This window comes from Tasmannia lanceolata, unplaced genomic scaffold (genome assembly GCF_043159265.1).
Source record: "Tasmannia lanceolata isolate RefF3 unplaced genomic scaffold, GAP_Taslan_0.1 ptg000018l, whole genome shotgun sequence".
Taxonomy (NCBI): domain Eukaryota; kingdom Viridiplantae; phylum Streptophyta; class Magnoliopsida; order Canellales; family Winteraceae; genus Tasmannia; species Tasmannia lanceolata.
Genome location: NW_027518695.1, coordinates 68,787,500 through 68,813,800, shown reverse-complemented (window position 1 = coordinate 68,813,800; position 26,301 = coordinate 68,787,500). Strand labels below are relative to the sequence as shown.

Here is a 26,301-nt window from a genome sequence, read left to right as displayed (position 1 = left end):
ACCAGAAGGTCTCAGGTTCCCCCAATAAAGATTTTCCATCTTCGTCCATAATTTAGGTGTCAATTCTTCTTCTATAATGTTAAACACAACATTATCTGGCAGACATAGCCGAATTGTGCTGACCGCCTTCGACTCGATGTCTTTCCACTCAACATCCGTCATCTTCTCTAGCTTACCATCATTTCCTTTCAACACTTTTGCCAAGCCTTACTAAACAAGGATGTCCTTCATTTTCATCTGTCATAGGGTGAAATTGCCCTTTCCATCAAACCCGTAGATGTTGAACTGAGTAGAAGTCAACTTTACCGCTATCTCAAATCACCTTCGATGCGAAGCTCCACCTCAAACGAGAATCTCTCAAACAATCTTTCTACCCCTGACGATCACTCTAACCGTGATCTAAGGACGAGACCCATGATCACTCCAATTGCAACTCAACCGAAGATCGCTCGAACTTGTTGTGAAAATCTATCTGGCAAAATATGATCGGATCGTGCACAAATTATAAAAAAGTAGAATAAACCAGCCACGAGATTAACATTGAGATTTTACCTGGTTCGGCCAAGATGCCTATGTCCACGGGCGAGAACACAATCTTCTACTATGAGAAAACAAAATTACAAGGATTACAACAAGATTAAACCGCAACCCTTTCTCTCAACCAAGACCCCTACACGAGAGTAACCCAAGCAAAAACCCAAGAGAAAAAAAACCAACAAGAGAACTCTCTCTCTCTCTCTCTCAAAAGACCACATCCCGAAGAGGATAAACATGTTTTTTCTCTCTTGTTTAGCCTCCCACTCCCCAAGAGAAAACGACTCTTGCTTTTGTTTCTACTTTGGTTTCCCACCACACGAAGGAAACCTAGCTAAAATAGGAAAGGCTTGCAGGTGGTAAACAAGACACTTTCCGAGCAAGTTTTACTTTCCGAGCAAGTTTTACCTTACGCAAGTTCTTGTCCATGATACAATTTTTTTAGACACTAAGCTAAACAAATGGCAAATATTGTAGGCCAAACTCAAAAGGATCTACCCATAAAAAAAACTCAAAAGGATCCAAGCATCAATTACCTGCACAACTGAAACCAAGGAAATTGCAGATCCTGTGAGAGATGGAGGGCTTGACAACTTGGTCTTTGGATTAGCAGAATATGTTGAACGAGAGGCGGAGAGAACCTTAAAAGCCTACAATTATATTACAAGTCATAAAAAAGCAACAAGAAGTACCTTGAGAACTATAAAAACAATGAAGTTGAAGTTATAGAATTGATTCGTGGGCTTTAAAGTTTAAATTGCTACATCAGAATCAAGACATCGAAATCAAAATTAATTTAAAAACCTTACTTTTATAAATCAATAATAAGAAAAGAATTGACGTACATAATAACTACCACTACCAGATTGAATTTGATAGGCAGAGTTGTAAATAAATTCTCCTCGAGGCATGCGTGATTTTTTTTAAAATTAATATTCTACTAATCTTGAGATATGATTCTATTTGTCTTTCGAAAAAAAACTATGTCAGTTTGTCTTTCAAAAAAAAAAACTATGTGAAAAAAAATGTAATAAAAAACAAGAAACGGTGGCAGTGGAAGTGTCTAAATTTTAGGTTACAACATTGGCCACTTGCACCGGCCAAAGAGTTGCATTATACACACGCCAGACGTCCCATTGGGCACGTACCCGTGCCCTTCGAATTGCCACACTCCCGAAGAATATTCATAGCCCTATAGCAAAGAAATTATCAAAGAATATGAAAGTTAAAATGATTAAATAACACCAACACTTGCAGCTTAAGTGTCTGTTTGTTTTAGATTATGACAACTGCTTGTGGACACCCAACTGATTGCTGGACTAAATTTTTGGAGTAATTGGTTGTTTCACATGGTATCAGAGCACTGCCTCACGGCATGTTTGGGTTCAAAACCCACTAACTCGTTGATAGTAAAAGATTCACATGTACGGCAAACCCAAAAAAGAGGAGCCACACATGAGAGGAAGTATTGAAGGATAAATGATTAAATAATACCAGTCTATATATCAGCTTAAGCTTTTGTAGTAATTTAAGGAATGACCAATCCCTCGAAAAAGCACAGGGGCCTGTTTCATATTATTTTTAACCAAATCAGAAGCATAAAAGACAACATCGAGCGTTTTACTAGGTGAACATAAACATATCTAATATGCTACTCGAAATAGCACATAAAGAAGTTGCAAAATCACAAGGCTTTCAAGAAAATAATACAAATAGTATTTGTGAAACTGATGTAGAAATTAGTCATATAGCTTCCCAAGACTACAATGTATGAAGTGATAACAGTCCGATGGGAACAAAATAAGATAAAGAAAATGCAAAAAATATTTACAATTTTTATTTACTTTCTCTTCTTTTCTCTTGAAGTTAGAGTGTTAGACACGGATTTGGCATAGTGGGGCAAAGAATACATGCAACACAGATATACACAAATTTCAATAGTATTCTCAATATTGAAAAAGTTTCAATATTGAACTGTTTTAACTCAGTCATGAGAAATTTCTATTAGGCATCATGAGATTTGAACTGTTTAAACTCAGTCAACTGATTGAAATTTGATGTTTAGAAATCAATAGATGATTTGATCTGCATTTTCTGGTAAGCTATTCACGTCACTTGTCGAGGCGAACATTTTAATAACTGTAACAACGGGTTAACTCATTAATTGCATTTGAAATCTTCAACCATACACTTATTATTATCCCAGTAAATCACAATACATGGTTTTCATCAACCTTCCTGATTAAGTATGGACCGAACTAATAAAAATATAACGGAAATCAACTAACCAGACAAAAAAGTGGTTTCTTATTCAGAGAAAATCAAAGCAAGAGCCTCGAAGAAAAGAGCAAAAGGCAAGAAAACTGCTTGCCTCAATCTTCTTTTTACCCAAAATCACATCTGATTGAACAAAATCATCACTAGCAATGAAAGTGTGATCACCTTCAGTCTCTGAGACTGCATAGCCCGTATGATCGATAACCACAGCATCAGCATCCTGGGCAAAATAATTTAAAATGAAAAAGGAAGATTAAACCAGTATAACAATTTCCTTTTGCTAAGTTAAAAATTCTTTAAAAGAACAAAAAAAGAATAAGGATCGGCATAGAAAAGTATATGTATTGCTCATTTGAGCCAATCCAAAATCAATGCTTCTACTTGCGTCATCAAAATCAACACCACATTCGGTGGCAATATCGCGAATCAACTCAGACACGGAAGCATCTGCTGCAACAATCAAATCATGCCCGGAATCGACGAATTCCAGAACAGATGTCAAGTCCAAAGTATTGGAAAATTTGTTGAGGGTACTGTTGATGATAGAAAACAGAAACTTGTTGCTTCAAGGCGTGATATCACTTTCCTTAAGACAAGATTCGCCCCCACTAGTAGTGTGCAAAGGGGATCCGCGAATTGCCTCCAAGATACAATGAAGCCTAGTAGGGAAGCCCTACTAATGTTTGATGACGCGTAGCACTAGCGGAATCAAACCCGAAATGCCCTTCCGAAATTTCAAGCCTTAGAGAAATCTCTAGATTCTGTTTCTGCAGAAAAACAGTATCTAGAACAGTAAACAAAAGAAAAACAGTATGTAGAAATACTTGGAGATTTTTGTAGGAGTGTAGAAGAGAGTGTAAAATCATTCAGAATTGCCAATTCGATTTCTATATTAAATGACTGAAGTTTGCACATATTTTATAGACCATCTGGTGACTTTTCAGTGTGAAAAACACCTCTACAGGGCACCTTTCCAGAATGTTTGAAATCTGACCGTTAGATCGCACCCATTGATTTTGAATGGTCCTGATCGATTCTAGAGGTGACTGTTGGTTTGAGTAAGTGCGCCTAAAAAAGCGCCACTATGCGCCCTATAGCCCATTGCCCACGCCGCGCGCGCGCGTGCGCGTGTGCGAACGGTGCGTTGCACCGTCCCGCGGGTCCAACCATGGGTTCAACCCAATGTGCAATCAACAAGAGTTAGAAAAGGTAGTGCTTTAGAAGCCCTTCTCTTTCTTTTCTCTCATCCGATGTGGAACTATCTTTTTCAACTACACTTCTACATCCTTTTGTAAAAGCAAATATTTCCAAGAAAACATTTTCTTTTTCCCAAACGCTTTTGATAAAACATTTTCCAAAACACCAAAATCACTAACACAAAGAACCCCCAAACTCTGCAAATTGAAAGATTTTAGAAAGTAAAATAAACTGACAAATACCTCCATTAGACCATGTTTGGATTGCAAGAAAATCTTTTGTCAAGGAAAAATTTTTCTTAGGAATTTTTATTTTATTTTAATAATTTAGAGGGAAGTGATAAATTTTAGGGATATCATCATAAAGTAAATGTCCCTGTAAATAAAACTTGAACTACAGTGGTTCATGTTAATTTTTTCCATATGTAATTAAACAACGGGAAGGCATTCAATTTTGAAAACACTTTTCTTTTACAAAAAAACAAAACTTGGAATCCAAAGATGGCAAGAATTTTGTGGAAAAGTTCAGAACGGAAAAATATTTCTAAAACTTCCTAATTTTTTGCTCATGAAGAAGACAATTGGAACCAACCCTATTCAAATTTTATTTAGATAGACTTATAATTTATGATAATATCCGTCCAAATAAACCTAAATCATATCATTGCCCTCTAAATTGTGGAAAGAAAGAAAATATCCCAAGATAATTTTTTCCATCAGTAATGTTTTTCTTGCAATCCAAAAATGGCCTCACTGAACTGAATCTAGGAAGTGATCAAGAACCTAACTTATCTACCAGTGATTAAAAAAATCACATTTTAACAAATCAATAATGTCATTACAACAATGGAAACCTTAAATTCCCAAAATAAATCACAATTCTAGGCTACGAACACAAACTAACGATAACTTGAACCAACCCTAATCAATTTAATTTTTACTTAGAGGGACCTTCAATTTGTGATAATATTCCTCTAAATTAACCATAGTCATACCATTTCCGTCTAAATTGTGGACAGATAAAAATTTCAAAAGAAAATATTGTTGGAGTGGGTCACTCCCATTTGGGAGTACCGATACTTTTTGTGATAATAAGTGTGTGTGAGTGTATGTGTAATTAATGTGTATGTGTAATAAATTTGAAGATGTGCATGTGTGTTGTTGTAAATGATTAGAGAAGCTTTTGTAGAAAAAAAGCTTTGGGCGGTGCATGCGTGGGCCCCTGATCTTTGATCTCGGAACCGAATTCCACACTACGATGGATGCGAAGGCTGGCCATATACGGTGAATGCATGCGTGATTCCTCTTTTTTCACCAATAAATAGAGAGTAGAGTTTGAGGAAGAAAGACAGAGAAGTGAACTGCAAACAGCACAAATACAAGCATAAGTGGAGACACTGGCACAAGCAGTGCAGTGAGAGAGAGAGAGAGAGAGAGAGAGAGAGAGAGAGAGAGAGAGAGAAGAAGAAGAAGAAGAAGAAGAAGAAGAAGCACAGTTCTCTGATAGCTGTATAGTGAGAGCCAGTGTGTGAGGGGGTATTAGCTACTCATAGCCATACACTGAAAGAACAACTTTTGTATGCACTCTATAAGATACCCACCCCACAGGTGATGTTGTAACCCATTATTTACTATAGTGGAAGTTTTCAAGTAGAGTACGGTCCCGTGATTTTTCCCTTCACCCTGGAGGGTTTTCCATGTAAAATTTCTGGTGTCATTTGTCAATTTACTTTTCACTTCCATTTTATCTTATTTAATTTCACAGCTTCGGTAAAACTTTATTTGGGCCTGTAATTCCGCAATAGTAACATTTTTCCCAACAAAGTGGTATCAGAGCTTTGGTTGCTCTAGATTATTTTTCTGTGCAGAATTAAATGGAGGAGAGCTCAGGCAACATGATTAAATTAACAGCATTTAATTATGCGATCTGGAGGCCAAAGCTGGAAGATCTATTGTACATCAAAGATCTATGGAAGCCCATTACAATGCCGATTGAAAAATCGGCAACCTCGACCGACGACAAAATGACAACCTCGACCGACGGCAAACCGACAATGCCGCCAGAAGGCAAACCGACGACCATGTTCGATGGAGATTGGACAATGCTCAACTGAAAGTGTGTCGCTCATATCCGATAGTGGATCGACAAAAGCATTTTTCAAAATTTTGCCAACGAGCACAATGCTTACGTTCTTTGGCAAAAATTGGAGAAAATGTATGTGAGAACAACCGCTCAGAATAAAGCAAATCTGATGCATAGACTTGTAAATTTGAAGTACAAAGACGGGACTAGCGTCTCGGAACACATGAGCGAGTTCCAAAGCATGGTGGATCAACTCAATTCTATGAAGATGACAACAGAAGAAGAGTTGCAGGCGTTGCTCCTATTAAGCTCCTTGCCCTGGGACACACTAGTTGTGTCGGTCAGCAATCCAGCACTTGACGGAACACTCACCATGGAGATGGTAAAAGACAGAATGCTAAATGAAGAATTCCGACGAAAAGACAAGGGATATAATCCTGAGTCAGAGGCACTTGTCACTGATAGACAAGAAAAGCCAAACTGACGCGGGAGGAGTAAAAGTTGAAATTCTACATCCAAAACCAGCATAGAGGACGATCAAAGTCCAATCTTAGACGAGACAAAAAGTGCCACCACTGTGGCAAATCGGGACACTTCATCAGAGAATGCAAGAAGTTTAAGGCAGAGCAATCCAAAAATAATGGAGAAGATAACAGAAAAAATGACACCACAATAGTCGCGGATGAAATTGTCATTGTTCGAGATGATGACTGTGTCAATCTCGCATGTCAGAATTCCACCTGGGTAGTTGACACAGGAGCTTCCTTCCACGTCACTGCACGGAAGGATTTCTTCACATCTTATACAGGTCGCTACTTCAGCCTTGTAAAGATTGGAAATGAAGGTGCATCCAAAATTGACGGCATCGACAATATCTGTTTCGAAACTAAAATCGGATGCAAGCTACTTTTGAAGGACATGAGGCATGTTCCAGACATCCGCCTCAATCTAAGCTCACCAAAGATAATCTGGTGGTAGCCAAAGCTCACTTTTCAGTAGATTTTGTCTTCATTCATGAGGTGGCTGCTGTCAGATGCAACAGACCATCAGCGAAATGCCTTTTGCGATGGACGCTAGCAAATCCCAATAATAAAAGAACAATTTTTTCTGTCCTCCAACATTCCATGAAAATTTGACATTAGTATTCCACATCCATTTTAATTGCGGCTGCATGCTACTTCTCAAATGACTGAGACAGCTTTGTTTTTTTCTATTAAAATGTTGATAAATCCCTTTAGTAAATTGAATTGTAGGCAATAAAACACATGAAAATTTGACATTAATATTCCACATCCATTTTAATTGTGGCTGCACGCACGGTGTTTCAAATTTTCATTTGCATGAAACACAAGGGTCGCGACTCTAATTTTCGTCAAAAATTCAAAGGAGAGACTCTAAAATTTCTGTGATTCATGAATCTACACAGCCATTTTAGAGCTTCGGCGTGGGGACCATCCATAACTTAAGTAAGGTGTAGCAAATAAATGGTTTGGATGGATCAACAAGTGAGCCTCACTTATGCCCCTTCGCTCATATTTTTGCTTGAAAAAACATGCACATGCATCATATAACAACTCAATTTTTTTAAGGCTTAAATTTGAATCCAATCATCATTTTTGGAATCAGTTCTCAAAATCCAAAACAAATAGGGCCGACGTTTTAGATCATTACTCGAATTATTTGTACACGTCCTTGAATTATTGACATCGCCCAACAATGAAGTTTTCATCGTCGAATAATGCACGTACATGTGGAGGTACATGTGGAGGACACCGTATAAAAACTCTTCTTGAGTTCTTATATGATGTTCAAATGTACGCACTGCCTACATTATTTGGATGATTCAAACCATTCATTTGTTGGCCCTAACATAAATGGGCAGTGCCTAAAATTTCATCTCAATGGGATGATCCTATCTGATACGTTGAGCTTTAAAATAGACGGTCCAATATAAGAACCTCTATAGAACGAAAAAGTTAGGATCATTCTATGGAGATGATTTTTTTGGCACGCAGTGTTGGGGGTAAAATCGGCACTCACCGTGGATGAACGACACGTGGCATTTCCGACTATATAAAAACTGACTTAGTAGTTTTAGTATGAATTGTCATGGAGCTTATCTCATCCGAATAAGTAGCAACGTCCATAGTTGGGAAACCGCTCCTCAAAGAGGCAGTGTACTCTAAGGCGGTAACTTTCTACCTATAAGAAGTTCATTAAATGGTAACTTGCTCGTTAAGGGAGATAAGATACCTATTATATATATATATATATATATATATATATATATATATATATATATATATATATATATATAAACTTATCTCCCGGGAAAGTCGACCAATCAGGAAAGACTCCTTAAACTGTTAGATTATAGTCATTGAGGACTCTATCCTCTATAAAAAGGGACCCTTACTTCATAATGGAACTACGTTAGACTTGATCCTCAAAGAAAAGGGGTACGTAGGCAGCTTGGGAAGACCAGGTTCAGTTAAATCATCTCCCACCTGTTCTCTGTTGGTTACACTTCTGAACTTCATCTCCTTCGCTTCAATTCACTTGTGATTCCGATTTCTAGCTTGAATATAGAAGTATCATAATCTCGGTACCACTAATATCTTTCTGTGAGTGCAAGTTGCTTACAAGAACGACTCTATCACTACTAGATCGTGTAGAGCAGATTTCGGCATCATCAGATTAGCGCCATCTGTGGGACCACCATGACAAATTCGAGGTCAAAAACTTCAAAATCTGTCGCAGCTAACCCACAAGGCGAAGGGGTGATAACCAGGAGTCAAGCACAGGCTATAATCCTCGAGAATCAAATTCCGGAGGAAACACCCAACAACGAAGATACTACTCCAGTTACTATGACCATGTTCAACCAACTTGCATCACAAGTGGGGAACGTTTAGGTCACCCTGCAGGAAATATTGAGACGTTTAATACCCCCTCACCGATAGTTCGGAACCCCGATATTCCTCCACTAATTGCGGAAGTGCGGAACCTGCATTTAGAAGAAGAGCAAGACGTGAAACAGAAGCTACACGGAGCAACGGATATAAGCAAAGTAAATTTTCATTGATCTGTTGAACTGATCACATGTAAGGGGTTTCGTGGTCAAAGTTGCCTAAGCAAACAAAACAAGAAAACAGAAAAACAAAAGATGACTAAAAACATCTAGGAAGATATGGAAGACCGTCCGAGCTACCGCACCACCGACAAAAAGGAGCTCGTTCCAGATTCTGAGAGAAGTGCAAAGAACAATGTTCTTGCCTCCTCAACAATGGGACTAGAATCCAGGGGCACCGAAGGAGATTATTCGGTCAGGTTAACCTCGGAAGGAGCTCCCGAGGAACCCACATTCCCTGATAGAGCCTCGAGGTAGGCACGCAGCACCGCATTCTCCTCCTCCAGTAGGGTCGCCTTTAATTCAATGTCACTTAGCTCCTCCGCCAGTTCTATAAACCGGTCGGCGAATCCTATACTCCGATCTTTGGCACGTCTGGCCGAGCGCCGATAGTTGCGAGTGAACAATCGCATCCCCTTCAAGTCAGACATCTTGCACTGGGTGTCTGACTGGGCAGGAGAGGAGGGCTCAGCCTTCTCCAGCTTCTTCTTGGTCGCCGCCGGTGGAGGAGAGTGCAGTGGTCTCGTTTTGCGCCCTTTCTTCTTTCACCGCCTCCTTCCCCATGGAGGCCCTCCTTGTTCTCTTTGCCACTGGCTCTATTGGTGGCTCCGATGGGGGTGCAAGGACCACCTCCGCCTTCGGAATCGCTTCTACATCCACAACTTGGGCTCCGAAAAGCCCAGGGGTGGAAAGATCTAAATCTTGATTCTGGGCCATGGAGTTCGTGAAGAAAGTTGAAGGAGAAAAGAGAAGAAAGGGATGTGGGTCATTGTCAAATAGATTTGGTGGTTGGATAGAGAAGGGTAAACCCTATAAATAGAATTCGAAAGGCGGTGAAAAGGCATCTTTTGGGTTTTCCCGCTCTCTTGACATGTGGCACGATATTACTTGCCACGAAAGCAACGTACGGTGCCCATTATGAAGGTGTTCCTTCCCATCACGTCATTACAAACCCCTGTTTCAAAATATCGAAAACGGTGCGACGGTTCTTTATGATATACACTGAGAAATGAGACAATTAATGTAGCTCGCATTTAGAAGATTCGGTCTCATCTTGATAAATTGACCGAATATTGAAGGTTGGATTGGTTACCACAAAAATAAGTTCGTATCACCATCGGTACCAACAAAACTCCCTATAGATCAAAAGGATCTCTAAACTACTTCCTCGACCCAAATAAGGCTCGAGAAAGTGGGGGGTAATATGTGATGGGTAAAATCGGCACTCACCGTGGATGAACGACACGTGGCATTTCCGACTATATAGAAACCGACTTAGTGGTTTTAGTATGAATTGTCACGGACCTTATCTCATCCGAATAAGTAGAAACGTCCATAGTTGGGAAACCGCTCCTCAAAGAGGCAGTGTACTCTAAGGCGGTAACTTTCTACCTATAGGAAGTTCATTAAATGGTAACTTGCTCGTTAAGGGAGATAAGATACCTATTAAATATAGATATAAACTTATCTCCCAGGGAAGTTGACCAATCAGGAAAGACTCCTTGAACAGTAAGATTCTAGTCATTGAGGACTCTATCCTCTATAAAAAGGGACCCTTACTTCATAATGGAATTACGTTAGACTTGATCCTCAAAGAAAAGGGGTATGTAGGCAGCTTGGGAAGACCAGGTTCAGTCAAATCATCTCCTACCTCTTTTTTGTTGGTAACACTTCTGAACTTCATCTCCTTCCCTTCAATTCACTTGTGATTCCGATTTCTAGCTTGAATATCGAAGTATCATAATCTCGGTACCACTAATATCTTTCTGTGAGTGCAAGTTGCTTACAGGAACGACTCTTTCACTCCTAGATCGTGTAGAGCGGATTTCGGCATCATCATGCAGTATTTAAGTTTGGGCCACCAAATGAACAGTTTGGATCACATTTTAAAGTGGCCCCAATATATTATTTTGGTGTCTTTGATGGTAAATGCAGGTAAATCATAAGTGCGGCCGCATCTCCTTCTCGCATGACAGAGACAGATCTCATATTTTTAAATTTTTTTAATAAATTCCTTAGTAAATTGAATTCTAAGAACTAAAACATGTGATCCAGGCGCTAGAGCACGTGCAAGGTAGCAAATTTTCATTGCCATGAAAGACACAGATGCTACTATTTTCATGGAAAATTGTATTCCCTAAAATTTCTCATGTGTTTCACGAATATGTAACACAACTTTTTTAGAGCTTTGGTGTCGGGACAATCCATAGATGAAATTTGGATCATCAAATAATGTGGGACCCACTTTATATTTTTTCTAAAATATACACGCACGCACGCGCCGTCATCATATAAAAACTCCTTTTGAGTTCTAATATTGTGTTCACACGTTACATTATTTGGATGATTGGAAGGGAAGTGATATATTTGCCGCCTTTTCTTCCCAAAGCCACCTTCTAGTGTATTTAATGACTACTCTTTTTACAATACAAGGGGTGGCCCGATTCAGAAAAGGGAGTGAATATAATATTTCCCTCATTCATTTGAGGGGCCGACTTAGATAGACCGTGCTTACAAATCGTCTCCATAGGATGAACCTAACACTCTGACCTGTATATGTTTGAAAATGGAGAATCCAATATAGGAATCGGGGGTTAGATCATCATATGGAGATGATTATTGGGACATAGCACCAACAAATGAATGATTTGGACCATATATTAAAGTGGGTTCAATATATTTGATCGGTCCTCCCACTTTTGTTCCCTGGGTCACTCGTTCTATTGTAAAAAAAAGTAGTCATAAATAGTAGGGCTGCACATTTAACCGCCTAAACCGATAAACCGAACCGAACCGGGCCTTTCGGTTGGTTTGGTTCGGTTTTTAGTGGCATTGGTTCGGTCACGGTTTCGGTTTTCCATAAACCGTTTGGATCGGTTCGGTCACGGTCTAGGAAAAATTTCAACCGGAAAAACCGAACCGAACCGATGGACCAATGGTATTTTTGCCATTTTTTTTTTGTTATAAATCATATATATATATATATATATCAATTTTCTTTACTTGGCACACCCAAATCTAATGTATTTAACTGGAAAGAGAAGAGACCGACCAAAATGGGTGGTTCCAAGTAAATAAATGGGCGGAAATATAACACCAAAGACCAAAAGAATAAAAGTAGCAGCAATCCAACTCAAGGAAATCGGATAAACCGTGAACTGAACCGAACCGATCCGGTCAAGATCGGTTTGGTTCGGTTTGGTTTGACCGCCAAACGGTTCGGTTACGGTTTGGAAATTTTCCAAACCGATGGCATCGGTTCGGTTCAAGAAATCCCCCAAAACCGAACCGGACCGAACCATGTGCAGCCCTAATAAATAGAGTAAAGGGGTTGGCCCGGGGAGAAAATGGGTCGAATATATTATTTCCTTTTTTATTTTTTTGGTGTACTTGGGCGTGCATGCAGGCACTATTGGTGCCGAAATCCATTCTGGTCGGAGGAGGAATTGGGAATGTGCTTCGATAGCAGGAGAAAGCTGAGCAACAAAGGAGCAAAGTAACAACATGATTATGAGAGCTTAGATATGTACCTTTGGGCATGGGAGAGTCTTTTTATAGAGTTGGGAGTCCTAAGCAGTTTAGGAAGCTTGCTTTTTTCGGGAGTTTCCCATTGGGCAACTTCCCTAAGGAGTCAGGTTCCATGTTTATTGGAGCAATCCTCGAGTTTCCTTGTGCAACTCGGTTTCCAAGAATATCTGCGCTTTTAGGGAAGTTGCCGTGTAGGGCTCGGAGTCTCGTTTTAGGCACTTTCCTATTAGCGCGGAGTTGCTACTCAAGGGAGTGCAAAAAGACTTCTTTGTCCTCGTTTTATAATTGGTAAGTTCACTCCCAAACTCATACTGGGGCCACATGTCATGCAACTCGGTTTCCAAGAGTATCTGCACTTTTAGGGAAGCCTTGTAGGGCTGAGAGTACCCTTTTAGGCACTTTCCTATTTGCGCGGAGTTGCGACTGGAGGGAGTATGAAATGACTTCTTTGTCCCCGTTTTATAATTGGTAACTTCGGTCCTAGAGTCCGACCGGGCCACATGTCATGTGCTTATAGGTGGAAGGATTTTACCCCTAAGAGACACCATCACGTAAAAACTCCAACAATAGGACCCACCAAATGGTCTTATCATGCTAATGTCAATTGAGTTGCAGAGTTCAAATAATTTGGAAAGATTTTGGAACTCTAATTTGTTGTGATTTTTTTTTTCTAATGTGGTTTAGTCACCCAATTTCTGAGCGAGACAAGGAGTCGTTTTCCAATGTCAAAAATGAAAATGATGTGTTCCGATGTAGGCGCCCTCCCAAAATCCTGTTCCGATTTAGGCGCCCTTTCAAAACCCTATGTAATGTTTCAGGAATTTTTCTCTTAGCTGTAGAAACCAAGAAACATGCTTGAAGCCAATTGGAAAGGGACAGATGCCAAAATCCGGTCTACAAAATTCTGCCATTTTGATGTTTCTAATGAAATAGCAGTCCATGTGGTCTGTTCCTACTCTCTTTTTCAAGCCTTTCATACACATTGATTCCTCATTCAAGCAAGCTCATGGGTCCTGCTCCATTTACTCCGTCTCCCTTTTCCATTCTTACCTGCACATATATTCCTCATCTATATATAGAGAGAGTGAGGATGGAGAGTGAGGATGGGTTCTTGGGTTTTGATTCCTCAAATATGTTCTAAATTGAACTCTGCAAGGGGGTCAGAGCTCAGCATGTCAAATTTTGTAAGAACCAAAGGCTCCAGACCCATTACCCTTCTTCCCTCTCCAAAACCCACTGTTTTTTCAGCCCATTTAGCAAGAGAACAAATGAAACTAGAACAAGATGAGAAAACCCTAGAAACTCAAGATACCCAAAACCCAATTTCAGCCTTTGATTTCAAAACCTACATGAAAGATAAGGCTAATTCTGTGAATCAAGCCCTTGACAATGCTGTTAGGATGAGGGAACCAGAGACAATCCACATGGCAATGCGCTACTCGCTTCTCTCCGGCGGCAAGCGGGTCCGGCCGGTCCTCTGCATCGCCGCTTGTGAGCTCGTCGGAGGGTCTGAAATTACGGCAATGCCCTCCGCCTGCGCCGTGGAAATGATCCACACCATGTCTTTGATCCATGATGATCTCCCTTGTATGGACAATGATGATCTTAGAAGAGGAAAGCCCACAAATCATAAGGTTTTGTGAAACTACCAATTACTCCAAAAGCTTAAGCTGTTGGAGATCGCATTATTTAATTTTTTTTATACTTTTAACACTCCCTCTCATGTGTGGCCCCCTCCTTTTAGGGTTGGCCTGTACGTGGCACATGTGGCCCGTACGTGGCACATGTGGTCCCTCTTTATATGGTTGACGTATATGTCACACATGTTACCTCTCTTTTGGGTTGGCCATTGCCTGTGTATTTTTAATATCAAGGAGTTACGAACCTGGGGCAAGTGCTCTGATATCATGTGAAACAACCTATTACTTGAGATGGTTTTATTTAACTTTTTATACTTTTAACAGGTTTTTGGTGAGGCTATTGCCCTTTTGGCAGGGGATGCCCTTCTGGCGTTTGCCTTCGAGCTTATGGCCACCGGAACTGCGGTCACGTCGCCAGAGAAACTCGTCCGGGCAATGGGCGAGCTTGCAAAGGCAATTGGGCCTGAAGGACTAGTTGCGGGGCAAGTGGTGGATATTATTTCAACTGGATTAAAAGATGTTGGATTGGACCAGCTTGAATTCATCCATCTTCATAAAACTGCAGCCTTGTTGGAGGGCTCAGTTGTGATTGGGGCTATATTGGGAGGTGGTTCTGATGAGGAAGTTGAGAAATTAAGGATATTTGCGAGGCGTGTTGGGTTGTTGTTTCAGGTTGTGGATGATATACTTGATGTTACAAAGTCTACACAAGAATTGGGGAAGACCGCAGGGAAGGACTTGGTGGCTGATAAGGTTACTTATCCGAAGTTGTTGGGTCTTGAGAAATCTAGGGAGTTTGCTGAGCAGCTGAACAGGGATGCTAAAGATCAGCTCTTGGGGTTTGATCCTGAGAAGGCAGCACCCTTGATTTGTTTGGCAGATTATATTGCTTATAGGCAGAACTAGCACAAACATGGAGGTTCATGACTCAAATGTTTGTTTATGATATCCAAAACTGTGTTATTTAAGAATTGCAATTGAATAAAGCCAAGGTAGTACTGTTTTCAGCAAGATACAAAGCAATAGTATTTGCCCATAATTTAGCTTTATTTATCGGAAATTGTATGTGGGTAACTGTTTTTTTTAATGGTTGTATGTGGGTAAGTATATCCATGAGCTTAGACACATGTGACAAATTTAGGATGTTTCACTAATTCTTGGTTACATTACAAATAGCCCAAAGAGTGTTTATATAGAACACTCAAAGGGATAAACATAGAAAGAGATAGTGATAAGAAGACTATGGAAAGAGATAATGATGGAATATTCTAATCTAATCTAGTTACTAATTAAATCTAGCTGCCTATTCTAGTGGGTTGCCACATTAACCAACTTGCCTAATCTCCCACAAGAAGATCTAACGGTGAGATCTACACCTAATCCAACGGTGGATCTCACATATTCTAACATGCCTCCTCAAACATATATGGATTGAAAATCGATATACGTTTGATTACAATAAAAATCCCCAATATGAAAAATAAAAACCTCCACTTGAAATTCCCATAGGAAAATATAATCCTATGATTTGAGCACGCTGATGAATTTTTCCACATACGTTTGATTACAATAAAAATCCCCACTATGAAAAATAAAAACCTCCACTTGAAATTCCCAGAGGAAAATAGAATCCTATGATTTGAGCACGCTGACGAATTTTGATGATAAATATCCCTTGATGTTATAATATCCTAATGTTGTTGATGAAACGCCGCTTGTTGATATGCCGCCAAGAGGGCTTATAAAAGCCAATGGATCATAGATCCTAGAGAAGACTCAAGCCTCGATGGATGAGTAATAATGAGTCAGTACAGACCAATACCAGAATGGGCAAGAAATGGTGGGTCACTATGGACCGATACCGGAATGGGCAAGAAAATGGTGGGTCACTGTGGACCGACGCTGGAATGGTCAAGAAATGGTGGGTCACTATGGACCAATGCCAGAATTGGCAAGAAAAGGGTCATTATGGACCAATGCCAGAATGGGCAAGATTGCCGGAATGGGCAAGAAATGGGTCACTATAGACCAATGCTGAAATGGGCAAGAAATGGGTCACGATGGACCAATGTCGGACCATGGACAAATGCTGGAATGGGCAACAAAGAAAAGAAAAAACGAAGAAGAGATTGGTGGCAATTAATGGCTTGCGGCAAATACGAAACTTTGGAAAAGAAAAATTGGGACATTGGAAGGAATTTTTTTATTATTATTAATTTCTTTTTATCAAGAGGATTTGTGCATATCAAATATGGGGGTATGCATTTTTCGCATATGATAAGGCAAGAGGGAAGTAGAGATCGAGCGGTAGTGGGGATTAGATGGTGGCCGAGCGGACGGCTCGATCGGCCGCCCGTCGGAGGACGAGTGCACGGATTTGTGATCAGGCCAGAGGATCCAAGAGCTCTGATACGATGTAAAATTAAGAGAAGATTTCACTAATTCTTGGATGATTTACAATAGAGCTCAAGGTGTGCTTGTTTTATGTGTGTAAAACTCCATCTTATATCGCAGTTATGCATGTTGAGATCTTCGATTAAGCAATGATTACTATTGAATTTTTTGATATATGTTGGCAATTAGAAATGAACATTCTAATCTATCATTTCATCAGCATTTTGGGTTCTTGTTTAGATGCAAAAATCTATATTCTGATGTAGAACTCGTGGTGTTGAACAAGTCGTTTACTTTTTATTTTCTATTTTTGTCATTTTATTTGTAGTATATTTTGGGGCATCGAAACTTGTCCGTTTAGCTTGATTTTCATATTTTTAGAAAGGTTTTTCGATTACATATCTAAAGAACCCAAGATTATGCGATTTGGACTTGATTTGGCTAAGTTATTAGCATTTTACGGATATGACATGTATATTGCGGGATTAATATTTTAGGAATATTTAAGTCATGTTTCTACTTTTTATTGATGTTGCTTTAGTTAGAAGATTGAGAATGATAATTAGGCAAGTATTTAGGGTTGCTATTCTTGGGTTTTGGCTCTCTATATAATGTAATGGCATGAGGAAAAAAAGAAATAAATTGAATAAAGTTTATTTTTGGGACCTCACTTGTAAAGAGAGCATTGGCTCTTTCATTTGGGTGAAGGAGCTTGGCTCCTTTCACGTGTTATATTGAGGTTTTTCTCCAAACCATGGCATGGGTTTTCAAATCCCCACGAGATTATTTTAGTTGCTGCTTTTTTTATCACACTTGTGTTGATGTTCACGCTCCCTGCATCAGTTGGTATCATAACACTACTTCCTATCTATTTCCTTGAGAAATCAACAAGAAGAATGCTTCTTGGCTGTTTTCGAGTGAAATTAACAAATATCGTGCTTCCTAGATATTTCCTTGTGAAATCAACAAGAAGTCGCTTCACCAAACGTCAAAGAACGAGTGACTCCAACAACAATGGATACTTTCACATAGTTAGCATTACTCGAAGCCCGTATCCATGATGAAGACACCCATGGATCTGAGAGTGCCTTTGAGAGCCCTTTTCACTGTTAAGCGTCATGTAAGGGATCATGAATTGAAGATTGATACAACACCAAATAATTAGATTTGGAGGATAATGGACTAAACTCGAGAACGAGTTTTTGTCAAGCAAGGTTGAATGATGCAGAATGTGTGGTGTTGAATAAGTCTTTTACTTTTTATTTTGTATTTTTGTTATTTTATTTGTAGTATATTTTTGGGGCGTCAAAACTTTCCCGCTTAGCTTGATTTTCGTATATTTAGAAAGGTTTTTCAATTACCTATCTAAAGAGCCCAAGATTATACTATTTGGACTTGATTTGGCAAATTAATAATCATTTTACGGATATAGCATAGGTATATTACAGTATTACTATTTTAGGAATATTTTAGTCATTTTTCTACTTTTTATTTATGTTGCTTTAGTTAGAAGATTGAGAATAATAATTAGGCAAGTAATTTAGGGTTGATATTCTTGGGTTTTGGCCCTCTGTATATTGTAATGACATGAGGAAAGAAAGAAATAGATTGAATAAAGTTTATTTTAGGGACCTCACTTGTGAAGAGGGCATTAGCTCTTTCATGTGGGTGAAGGAGCTTGGCTCCTTTCACATGTTATATTGGAGTTTTTCTCCAAACCGTGGCATGAGTTTTCAAACCCCAATGAGATTATTTTAGTTGCTGCTTTTGTGATCTCCATCTTGTATTGTTCATGCTCCCTGCATCATATTCAAATCGGATCAAGGATCTTTCATGATCTCGAAGGAAGCAAGTCATAGCCAAGGTTTTAAATTTCAGTTTCAGAATGCGTTTTTGGTCATCACCGAAACTGAAATTTCGGACGAAATCAGACGAAACCAATAGATTTGTATTTTATCTTCTCCTAAAATTTCGGCCGAAATTTCTGAAATTGCTCGACAAACGTTATTAGATGCTAAACCTACATAGCATATGTGTTAATAGGTGTCAGCAAATCCACATATGTAATTAAATGCTTACGTCGCCGTATCTTAATACCTAGCAATTATAAGCTTTCTCTTTGAATGGCCCTAGCAATTAAAAGTTAAATGCTTATAAGTTAAATCCACAGATGTAGCGAAATGCTTACATAGTTAAATGATGTATACAACAACCTAGAAAACATAAAATTAATAGCAATCATAAGTTGTTGTGTGAAGTAAGATAATAAATTATGAATAAAAAACTTCAAAATTTTTTACATAAATTTCCATCCCAAATCAATTCTACTGTTTCAATGAAAGAAAAATATTAGGGAGTGTTCTACATGTCCTTGTATTCGTATTGACACTCCACGCTTTAACAGGTATAAAAAATGAGGATATGACTTATATCTAGGGCTACAACACGGTTGGGTTTTTCAAAACCCTAGCCCAACCCTGGATCCCATTATCCCGGCCCTGACCCGCCCTGACCCTAAGTCAGGGCCGAAAAACCTCAACCCATTGCCCGCCCTACAAGGCTCAGTGCTGGCCCTGGCCCGCCTTGATTGGGCAGGGCCGGGCCGGGCCGGCTCGGTCCTAATTGACCCTAGTGCAAATACTTGTTAAGAGTGCCAAAAATAAAGCAACCAGTTATCATATAGAACAAAATGATCAATAAACAGAGAAATGGAACAAAATAAGACAATATGAATTCAACAACTTGACGGGCAACAGAGACAATTAATAATAATAATCTAAAGAAACATCAATCCAAGATAATAGAAAACATTAGCAAAAGAAACATACACAGATGTTTCAATTCTATAATAGAAAACTTAGGGTCGGGCCGGGTCAGGGTACCCGAGGCATTAACCAAGAACCCGACCCAACCTGAGTCAGGGTCTAAAAAAATGAACCCTGACCCGCCCTCAGAGTAGGAAAATCCAGCCCTGACCCTGTTCGGGGTCAGGGCTGACAGGGCCAGACTTGCACCCCTACTTATATCACATACATTTTTCTATTCAATATGGTCTTAGAAGCAACGTGAAGAAAAAGAAAGGAGCAAACACCAAAAATGAACACACTCCCATGGAACCCATCACCACCATGTTGAAATAAACTTCAACTAAATTTTTAGTACACTAACCTGTGTTTTGACAGAGACTATGTATCACAAAAAATGAAAAACACCTAAAGAGAATATGCAATCGGTGAACATAGATAATGAATGAGGGGATCTGATTAGTAAAGGCGTGGATATCAAAGGCATCAAAGTGCTGTTTGGAATTATGTGCATAAAGATTAAACTGATTATTGGACTCAAAGTTGCATTTAATTTCGAGTCCAATAATCATTTTTGGACCCAAGATTAAAAAAATGCAATTTCTCAATATCCAGAATGAATAGGTGCTAAATGCAATTTTGACGTAATGGCTGATAAGCCTTGTTTAACCTAACAAGGAGAGAGAGAGAGAGAGAGAGAGAGAGAGAGAGGTTAAGCTTCACTAAGAGGTAATGGCTGATAAGCCTTGTTTAACCTAACAAATGCCCACATGCCACATGGCATGAGATAGGTAGTTTTGCCATTTTCATCTAGAAAAAAGCCAAAAAAGAAGGAAATGATTTCTAAGGAAAAGATTTCTAATGTGTTAATAGGCTATTTGTTCGGCTCCACTCTAGGTCCCGAACTCGGTTACCATATCATTATTCATGACTGAAATCCAAATTCTCTGTTAAACACAAAGTTTGATGAGAAAATATCTCCCTTTCTTCATCGAATGAAAATTCTACATTTAGAAAATTCTTTCATCGTTAAACAACTATTAAATCCCTAAAACTCAGCATCTAATATCCATAAAATCCCCTATAAGAATCAGTACGATAATAAGCTAAAATCTTCAATTACTATCTACTAATACAAAATCCCTAAAAATTTGCATTATAAGTCCTGCAAACTCTCACGGAATAGATTGCTAGGAGCCTAGGAGAGAGAGAGAGAGAGATATTGCTGTCGGGAAAACACCCCAAATCTCGCAACAATGATATATCGATTTCATACATTTTACTTTCCTAAAAGCATGCCGTGGGACCCACTTAATCCTAGACAATATAAAACGATTTAGCACTCTAGCATAGATACAGTATTTGCATCCAAGCATAGATACGATTTAGCACTCTATATATATCTATATATATATACTATGCAGCTAACTTTCCATTTTGTCATTCATCTTTTCCAGGAAAAGTTCTGGATTTTTCAGGAAACGTTTTTCCCGTAGAGTATTTTCCGTCCAAAATAGCCTTCGTGTTTTCCGGGCAAACAGGAAAAGTTTTTCCCGGAAATGATTTTCCCCGCAGAAGTCAACAATTGCGGTTGCTTTTTGAATGCGAAATTACAAAATGTGGGTGATAATGACATAATACTAAGGATTTGGGCGCTTTGAAAAATATTGACTATATCAGTTATTTTTAATTACGGATTGGGGCACCTTGCAAACAATTGACGAAAACATAGTACTTTTTCTAACATGTGGGATGCGCATGTCATCCTAATGGGCCTCGCCACTTTAAGCCCATGCATAGCACGGGTGGACCCGCCTACCATTTGACATGGGCTTATTGGTTGGATGGGGCCCACCACTTGCACATCATTTTTAATAGTTTGGGTCTCACTACTTTAGACCCATACATAGCACTAGTCACCCCCGGGCCCACCGATGCATGGCATGGGCCTGCCATTTTACATGGGCTTCTCCATTGGATGGGGCCCACCTTTTGCACATCATTTTTTATTGTTTGGGTATCACCACTTTAAACCCTTAGCACGGGCCCACCATTTTACAGCTCTTGTACCCATGTGATGGAGGCCCATTAGTTTACACCCATGCATAGCATGGGTCCCGCATACTAGTGTGTATATATATATATATATATATATATATATATATATATGAGAAAACTGTTTCTACACACAAGTGTAGATAAGTTATCTACACCCTAGCTTAAAATACAGTGGGGGCCCACATTGTTTGGGTGATCCAATGCTTTCATTTGATGGGCCCTCACATAGATAGGGTGTGCCCAAAAAATCAGCTCCATAGGATCATCCTAACCCTTCGAATCGTGGAGGCAAAAAATGGACAGATTTGTGAAGGTTTACACACGTCCATTTTACCTCCACAAATCATAGGGCTGGGATGAGCTGATTTTTTGTGGACGCCCTATCTATATGAGGGCAAATCAAATGAATGGTTTGGATCACCCAAAAAAAGCTAGTGTGTAGATAACTTATCTACACTTATGTGTAGAAACCGTTCTCTCTCTCTCTCTCTCTCTCTCTCTCTCTCTATATATATATATATATATATATATATATGAAAAAGGGTTCATGAGGTGGCGCTAGCGCTACATTATATGAGGTGGCGCTAAAAAAACATAGGGCCCACTTTGTTTGGATGATCCAAAGCATTCATATGATAGGCCCTCACATAGATAGGGTGCCTACAAAAACTCAGGTCCATAGGATCATCCTAACCCTTCTATCTGTGGAGGTTTAGATTTATGGAGGTTTATACCCATCCATTTTAACCTCCACAAATGGAAGGGTTAGGATGATCCTATGGACATGATTATTTGTGGGCACCCTAACTATGTGAGGGCCTATCAAATGAATGCTTTGGATCATCCAAACAAAGTGGGCCCCCCTATGTTTTGTGAGTGCCACCTCATATGAGGTAGCGCTAGCGCCACCTCAGGAACCCTTTTCTCTCTCTCTCTCTCTATATATATATATATATATATATTTATATATATATATATATATATATATATAGAGAGAGAGAGAGAGAGAGAGAGAGAGAGAGAGAGAGAGAGAGAAAACGGTTCCTACACATATGTGTAGAGAGTTCTCTACACACTAGCTTAAAATACAGTGGGGGCCCACATTGTTTGGGTGATCCAAGCCATCCATTCTAAAGGCCCTCACATAGATAGGGTGTCTACAAAAAATCAGATCCATAGGATCATCCCAACCCTACGATTTGTGGAGGTAAAATGGATGTCTTTAAACCTTCACAAATTAGTCCATTTTTTGCCTCCACAGTTCGAATGGTTAGGATGATCCTATGGATCTGATTTTTTGTGGACACCCTATCTATGTGAGGGCCTTAAAAATGAATGGTTTGGATCACCCAAATAATGTGGCCCCCACTATATTTTAAGCTAGTGTGTAGATAACTTATCTACACATATGTGTAGGAACCGTTTTCTCATATATATATATATATATATATATATATATATATATATATATATACACTAGTAAAAAACCCTGTGCGATGCACAGGCCGACAAAGAACTGTACGGACCACATCATAGGTTGATCCAAACCGTCCATGTGATGGAACATAACAAAAATAGGTTGTGCCCCAAAAATCATTTTCATAGGTTGATCCTAGCCCTCCAATCTATAGAGGTTTCCATAATATGTTGTTCCTCTTACATCGGATGGCTAAGATGACCCTATAGATTTTTTATTAAAAAAACATAAAGGAGGGGGGTAAGATTGAAATTAAGTGGCTTTGTAGGTTGATCCAAACCGTCCATGTGATGGAACACAACATCAATTGGTTGTTGCCGTAAAATCATTTCCATAGGTTGATCCTAGCCCTCTAATCGATATAGGCTGATCCTAGCCCTCCAATCGATAGAGGATTCCATAATTGTTGTTCCTCTTTAAGTGCCCGGAATCCGTCAATATTTTGCAAGTGTCTTGCATGACTAATATAAAGTAGTTCTTTCGCCATTGTCATATGTCTCTACCTCTTCTTGGTAGTTTTTTTCCGTAATTGTCATAGACAGGTACCCTTGTGTCGGTACTTTTCGTATGTAGATTACGATTTGACCCTCACATAGATAGGATGTACAGATATGTGGGGAGGGCAAGTATGGTAAAAATCATCCACGTGTTAAATGGAGAATAATTCTCCCTTTTCTCTTCTGCTATATAGTAATATATATATATATATATATATATATATATATATATATATATATATATAGAGAGAGAGAGAGAGAGAGAGAGAGAGAGAGAGAGAGAGAGAGAGAGAGAGAGAACGGTTCCTACACATATGTGTAGAGAGTTATCTACACACTAGCTTAAAATACAGTGGGGTCCACATGATTTGGGAGATCCAAACCATTCATTTTTAAGGCCCTCTCATAGATAGGGTGTCCACAAAAAATCAGATCCATAGGATCATCCTAACCATCCGAACTGTGGAGGTATATATATATATATATATATATATATATATATATGAGAAAAGAGTTCTACACACTAGTGTAGATAAGTTATCTACACACTAGCTTAAAATACAGTGGGGTCCACATGATTTGGGAGATCCAAAGCATTCATTTGATTGGCCCTCACATAGATAGGGTGTGCCTAAAAAATCAGCTCCATAGGATCATCCCAATCCGACGATTTTTGGTGGTAAAATGGACATGTATAAACCTTCACAAATCTGTCCATTTTTTGCCTCCATGGTTTGAATAGTTCAAATGATCCTATGGAGCTTATTTGATAGGATATAGGGGAAAAGGTTTATATATACCATAATCTTAACCATCCAATCTATAGGACCATAATTTTTAGCCATCAATTCTAAACCTCCACACATCATAACTGTAACCATAGCCCATAACCCTAACCATAACCATAACCATAACCCTAAGCATAAACTATAAACTAAATGGGTTGGATGACTCAACCAACTATGGGAGTAGTGGTTTCTGAGCTGTAGCTCAGGCTGCTAAGCTTGAGCTCAAAAGCCCTTTCCTAATATAAAGGGCGTGGTTTCTGTGTTGTAGCTCAGGCTGAGCTAGAGCTTAGAATACACCATCTCCCATATTAGTTTGACTCATCACTAACCATAACCCATAACTGTAAATATCCGAAACTACGCCTTTGAAAAATTCATCCCCTTATATTAAAGAGGGGCATTTTTGTCAGTAAGAGTTAGAGTCAGATTAGAGCTTCTTTAAGAAAGCCTATAAATACACATCTTAGGAGAATTTTACAGCCATTAAAAAAAAACCCTAAACCGTTTTCTACAGCCCTAAGAGAAGATTTTTGTATGGGAAGTGAAGAGAACCAAGCTTTGAGATCGGAGAGTGAAGATCAAGGTAAGAACTATGTTCTTTATTAAATTATGTTCTTAGAAACCCTAAAGCAAGGATTTTGGGATCTTGAAAAGATGAAAGTGAAGGTTTTGATTTTGTTTAAGATGTGCCTTAGGACTGATCTGGGGTTCCTTAGGATTCGCTTTGTTATGGAATCTCTAACGAGCCCAAGATCGAATCATTTTGGTTTTTAGAAAAGTTTGTATTGGAGGGTCGAACAAAAAAGTTTAGATTATTTTTTACAATAAATATATGTGTCAATTCGAGTGTGAAATTAGATTAGTTGGATTCCTCTCATCGATACGAATCCAACGGGTCTGACCACCGGCGAATCAGAGCTAAAACAAGAAAGTTTGGTCCTGGAAGTTTTGGTAAAATTGGGGACGAATCTGGAATTATCGCAAAGAAATTATGAAACTTCAAAAATTCGTAACTTCTTCATTTCTTGTTCGTTTTCGACGCTCTTGTACTCTACGGACATGCCGGAAATGAGTAATTTCTGTTAAAAATAGTTTGAAAAATATTTGGAGACTCTATAATGATGATAATTCTAAAATACTAAAAAGAACCCTAAGATGGTTTACCGATTCTTTTTCGAAGAGGCACCAAAGGGTATCTTATGTCAGTAAGATGATATATACGCCTGATAAGATTAAATTAATAGAGAATATTCATAGTCTTGATTGTAGGTATCGAAAAGTAGCCATTGGGGCTTGCGCATGTTGACTTTTTCAACCCAGTTTATTACGGTTTTGCCCCCAAACGGTCATATTTCTTGTTGGGCTATTTATACCCTATCCTAGACCAAGTAAACAACCTTTTGGCAAATCATTTTCAAATCCTTTTAGCCTAAACTTGCAAATCTAAGGTTCTTTAGTTTTATCCTTTTTATGCTTTGATTTGTGCATTTTCCATTTATCAAGAGGATCTCCATAGGCTTTTACTTTGTTATTCTTTTGGAGAGATTGTGAGCTATTATCTTTGTAATCCGCCTATCGAGAGGCTTAAAAGTTTTTCTTTTATTTATTCTTCATTTGTAAGAGGGTTTACGATTCGGCCTAGTAAGAAAGGTGAATCACTTTGTGAAGAGGGTTTTCGCTTCGGCCTTTGAAGGAGAAGCTTGAGTGTAAGAGGCCTTGGATTCAGCCCGATAACAAAGGAGAATCCGGAGCTAAAGGGTTTGTTCCCTCGGAGGCGGAGAAGGTGCTTGTAACGCTTAGAGATTAGACGTGTAAAATCTCAATATCAGTGGAGTACCCATGGAGCCAAACTTGAAAGAGTGGAGTAGGTCTTGTTGATAGACCGAACCACTATA

General features: G+C 39.0%; 2 protein-coding genes across 2 annotated transcripts in view; one reads left to right on the top strand and one right to left on the bottom strand.

The window, feature by feature from the left end:
• Positions 1 to 6,090, bottom strand: part of LOC143850658 (dolichyl-diphosphooligosaccharide--protein glycosyltransferase 48 kDa subunit-like) — a 47,923-nt gene extending 41,833 nt beyond the window's left edge. Inside the window, exons 1-6 of the mRNA XM_077359881.1 lie at positions 5,966 to 6,090; positions 3,197 to 3,344; positions 2,906 to 3,031; positions 2,045 to 2,099; positions 1,227 to 1,234; positions 1,071 to 1,175 (exon numbers count right to left, since the gene is read on the bottom strand). Of these exons, the coding sequence (XP_077215996.1) occupies positions 1,071 to 1,175; positions 1,227 to 1,234; positions 2,045 to 2,099; positions 2,906 to 3,031; positions 3,197 to 3,344; positions 5,966 to 6,090 (567 nt within the window). The remainder of the gene's footprint in view (positions 1 to 1,070; positions 1,176 to 1,226; positions 1,235 to 2,044; positions 2,100 to 2,905; positions 3,032 to 3,196; positions 3,345 to 5,965) is intronic.
• Positions 6,091 to 13,584: 7,494 nt separating this feature from the next.
• LOC143851570 (geranylgeranyl pyrophosphate synthase, chloroplastic-like) lies at positions 13,585 to 15,437 on the top strand. Its single transcript, XM_077361043.1, has 2 exons — positions 13,585 to 14,382; positions 14,713 to 15,437. The coding sequence occupies exons 1-2, from the start codon at positions 13,852 to 13,854 to the stop codon at positions 15,292 to 15,294; spliced, it is 1,113 nt and encodes a 370-aa protein (XP_077217158.1). The 5' UTR covers positions 13,585 to 13,851; the 3' UTR covers positions 15,295 to 15,437.
• Positions 15,438 to 26,301: the final 10,864 nt, after the last annotated feature.

What these genes read in the sequence shown, in the direction of transcription:
- LOC143851570 (XM_077361043.1), top strand. Translation starts at nt 13,852, where the DNA reads ATGGGTTCTTGGGTTTTGATTCCTCAAATATGTTCTAAATTGAACTCT. An exon ending in GAAAGCCCACAAATCATAAG is followed by an intron (nt 14,383 to 14,712) that starts GTTTTGTGAAAC and finishes TACTTTTAACAG; the next exon opens with GTTTTTGGTGAGGCTATTGC.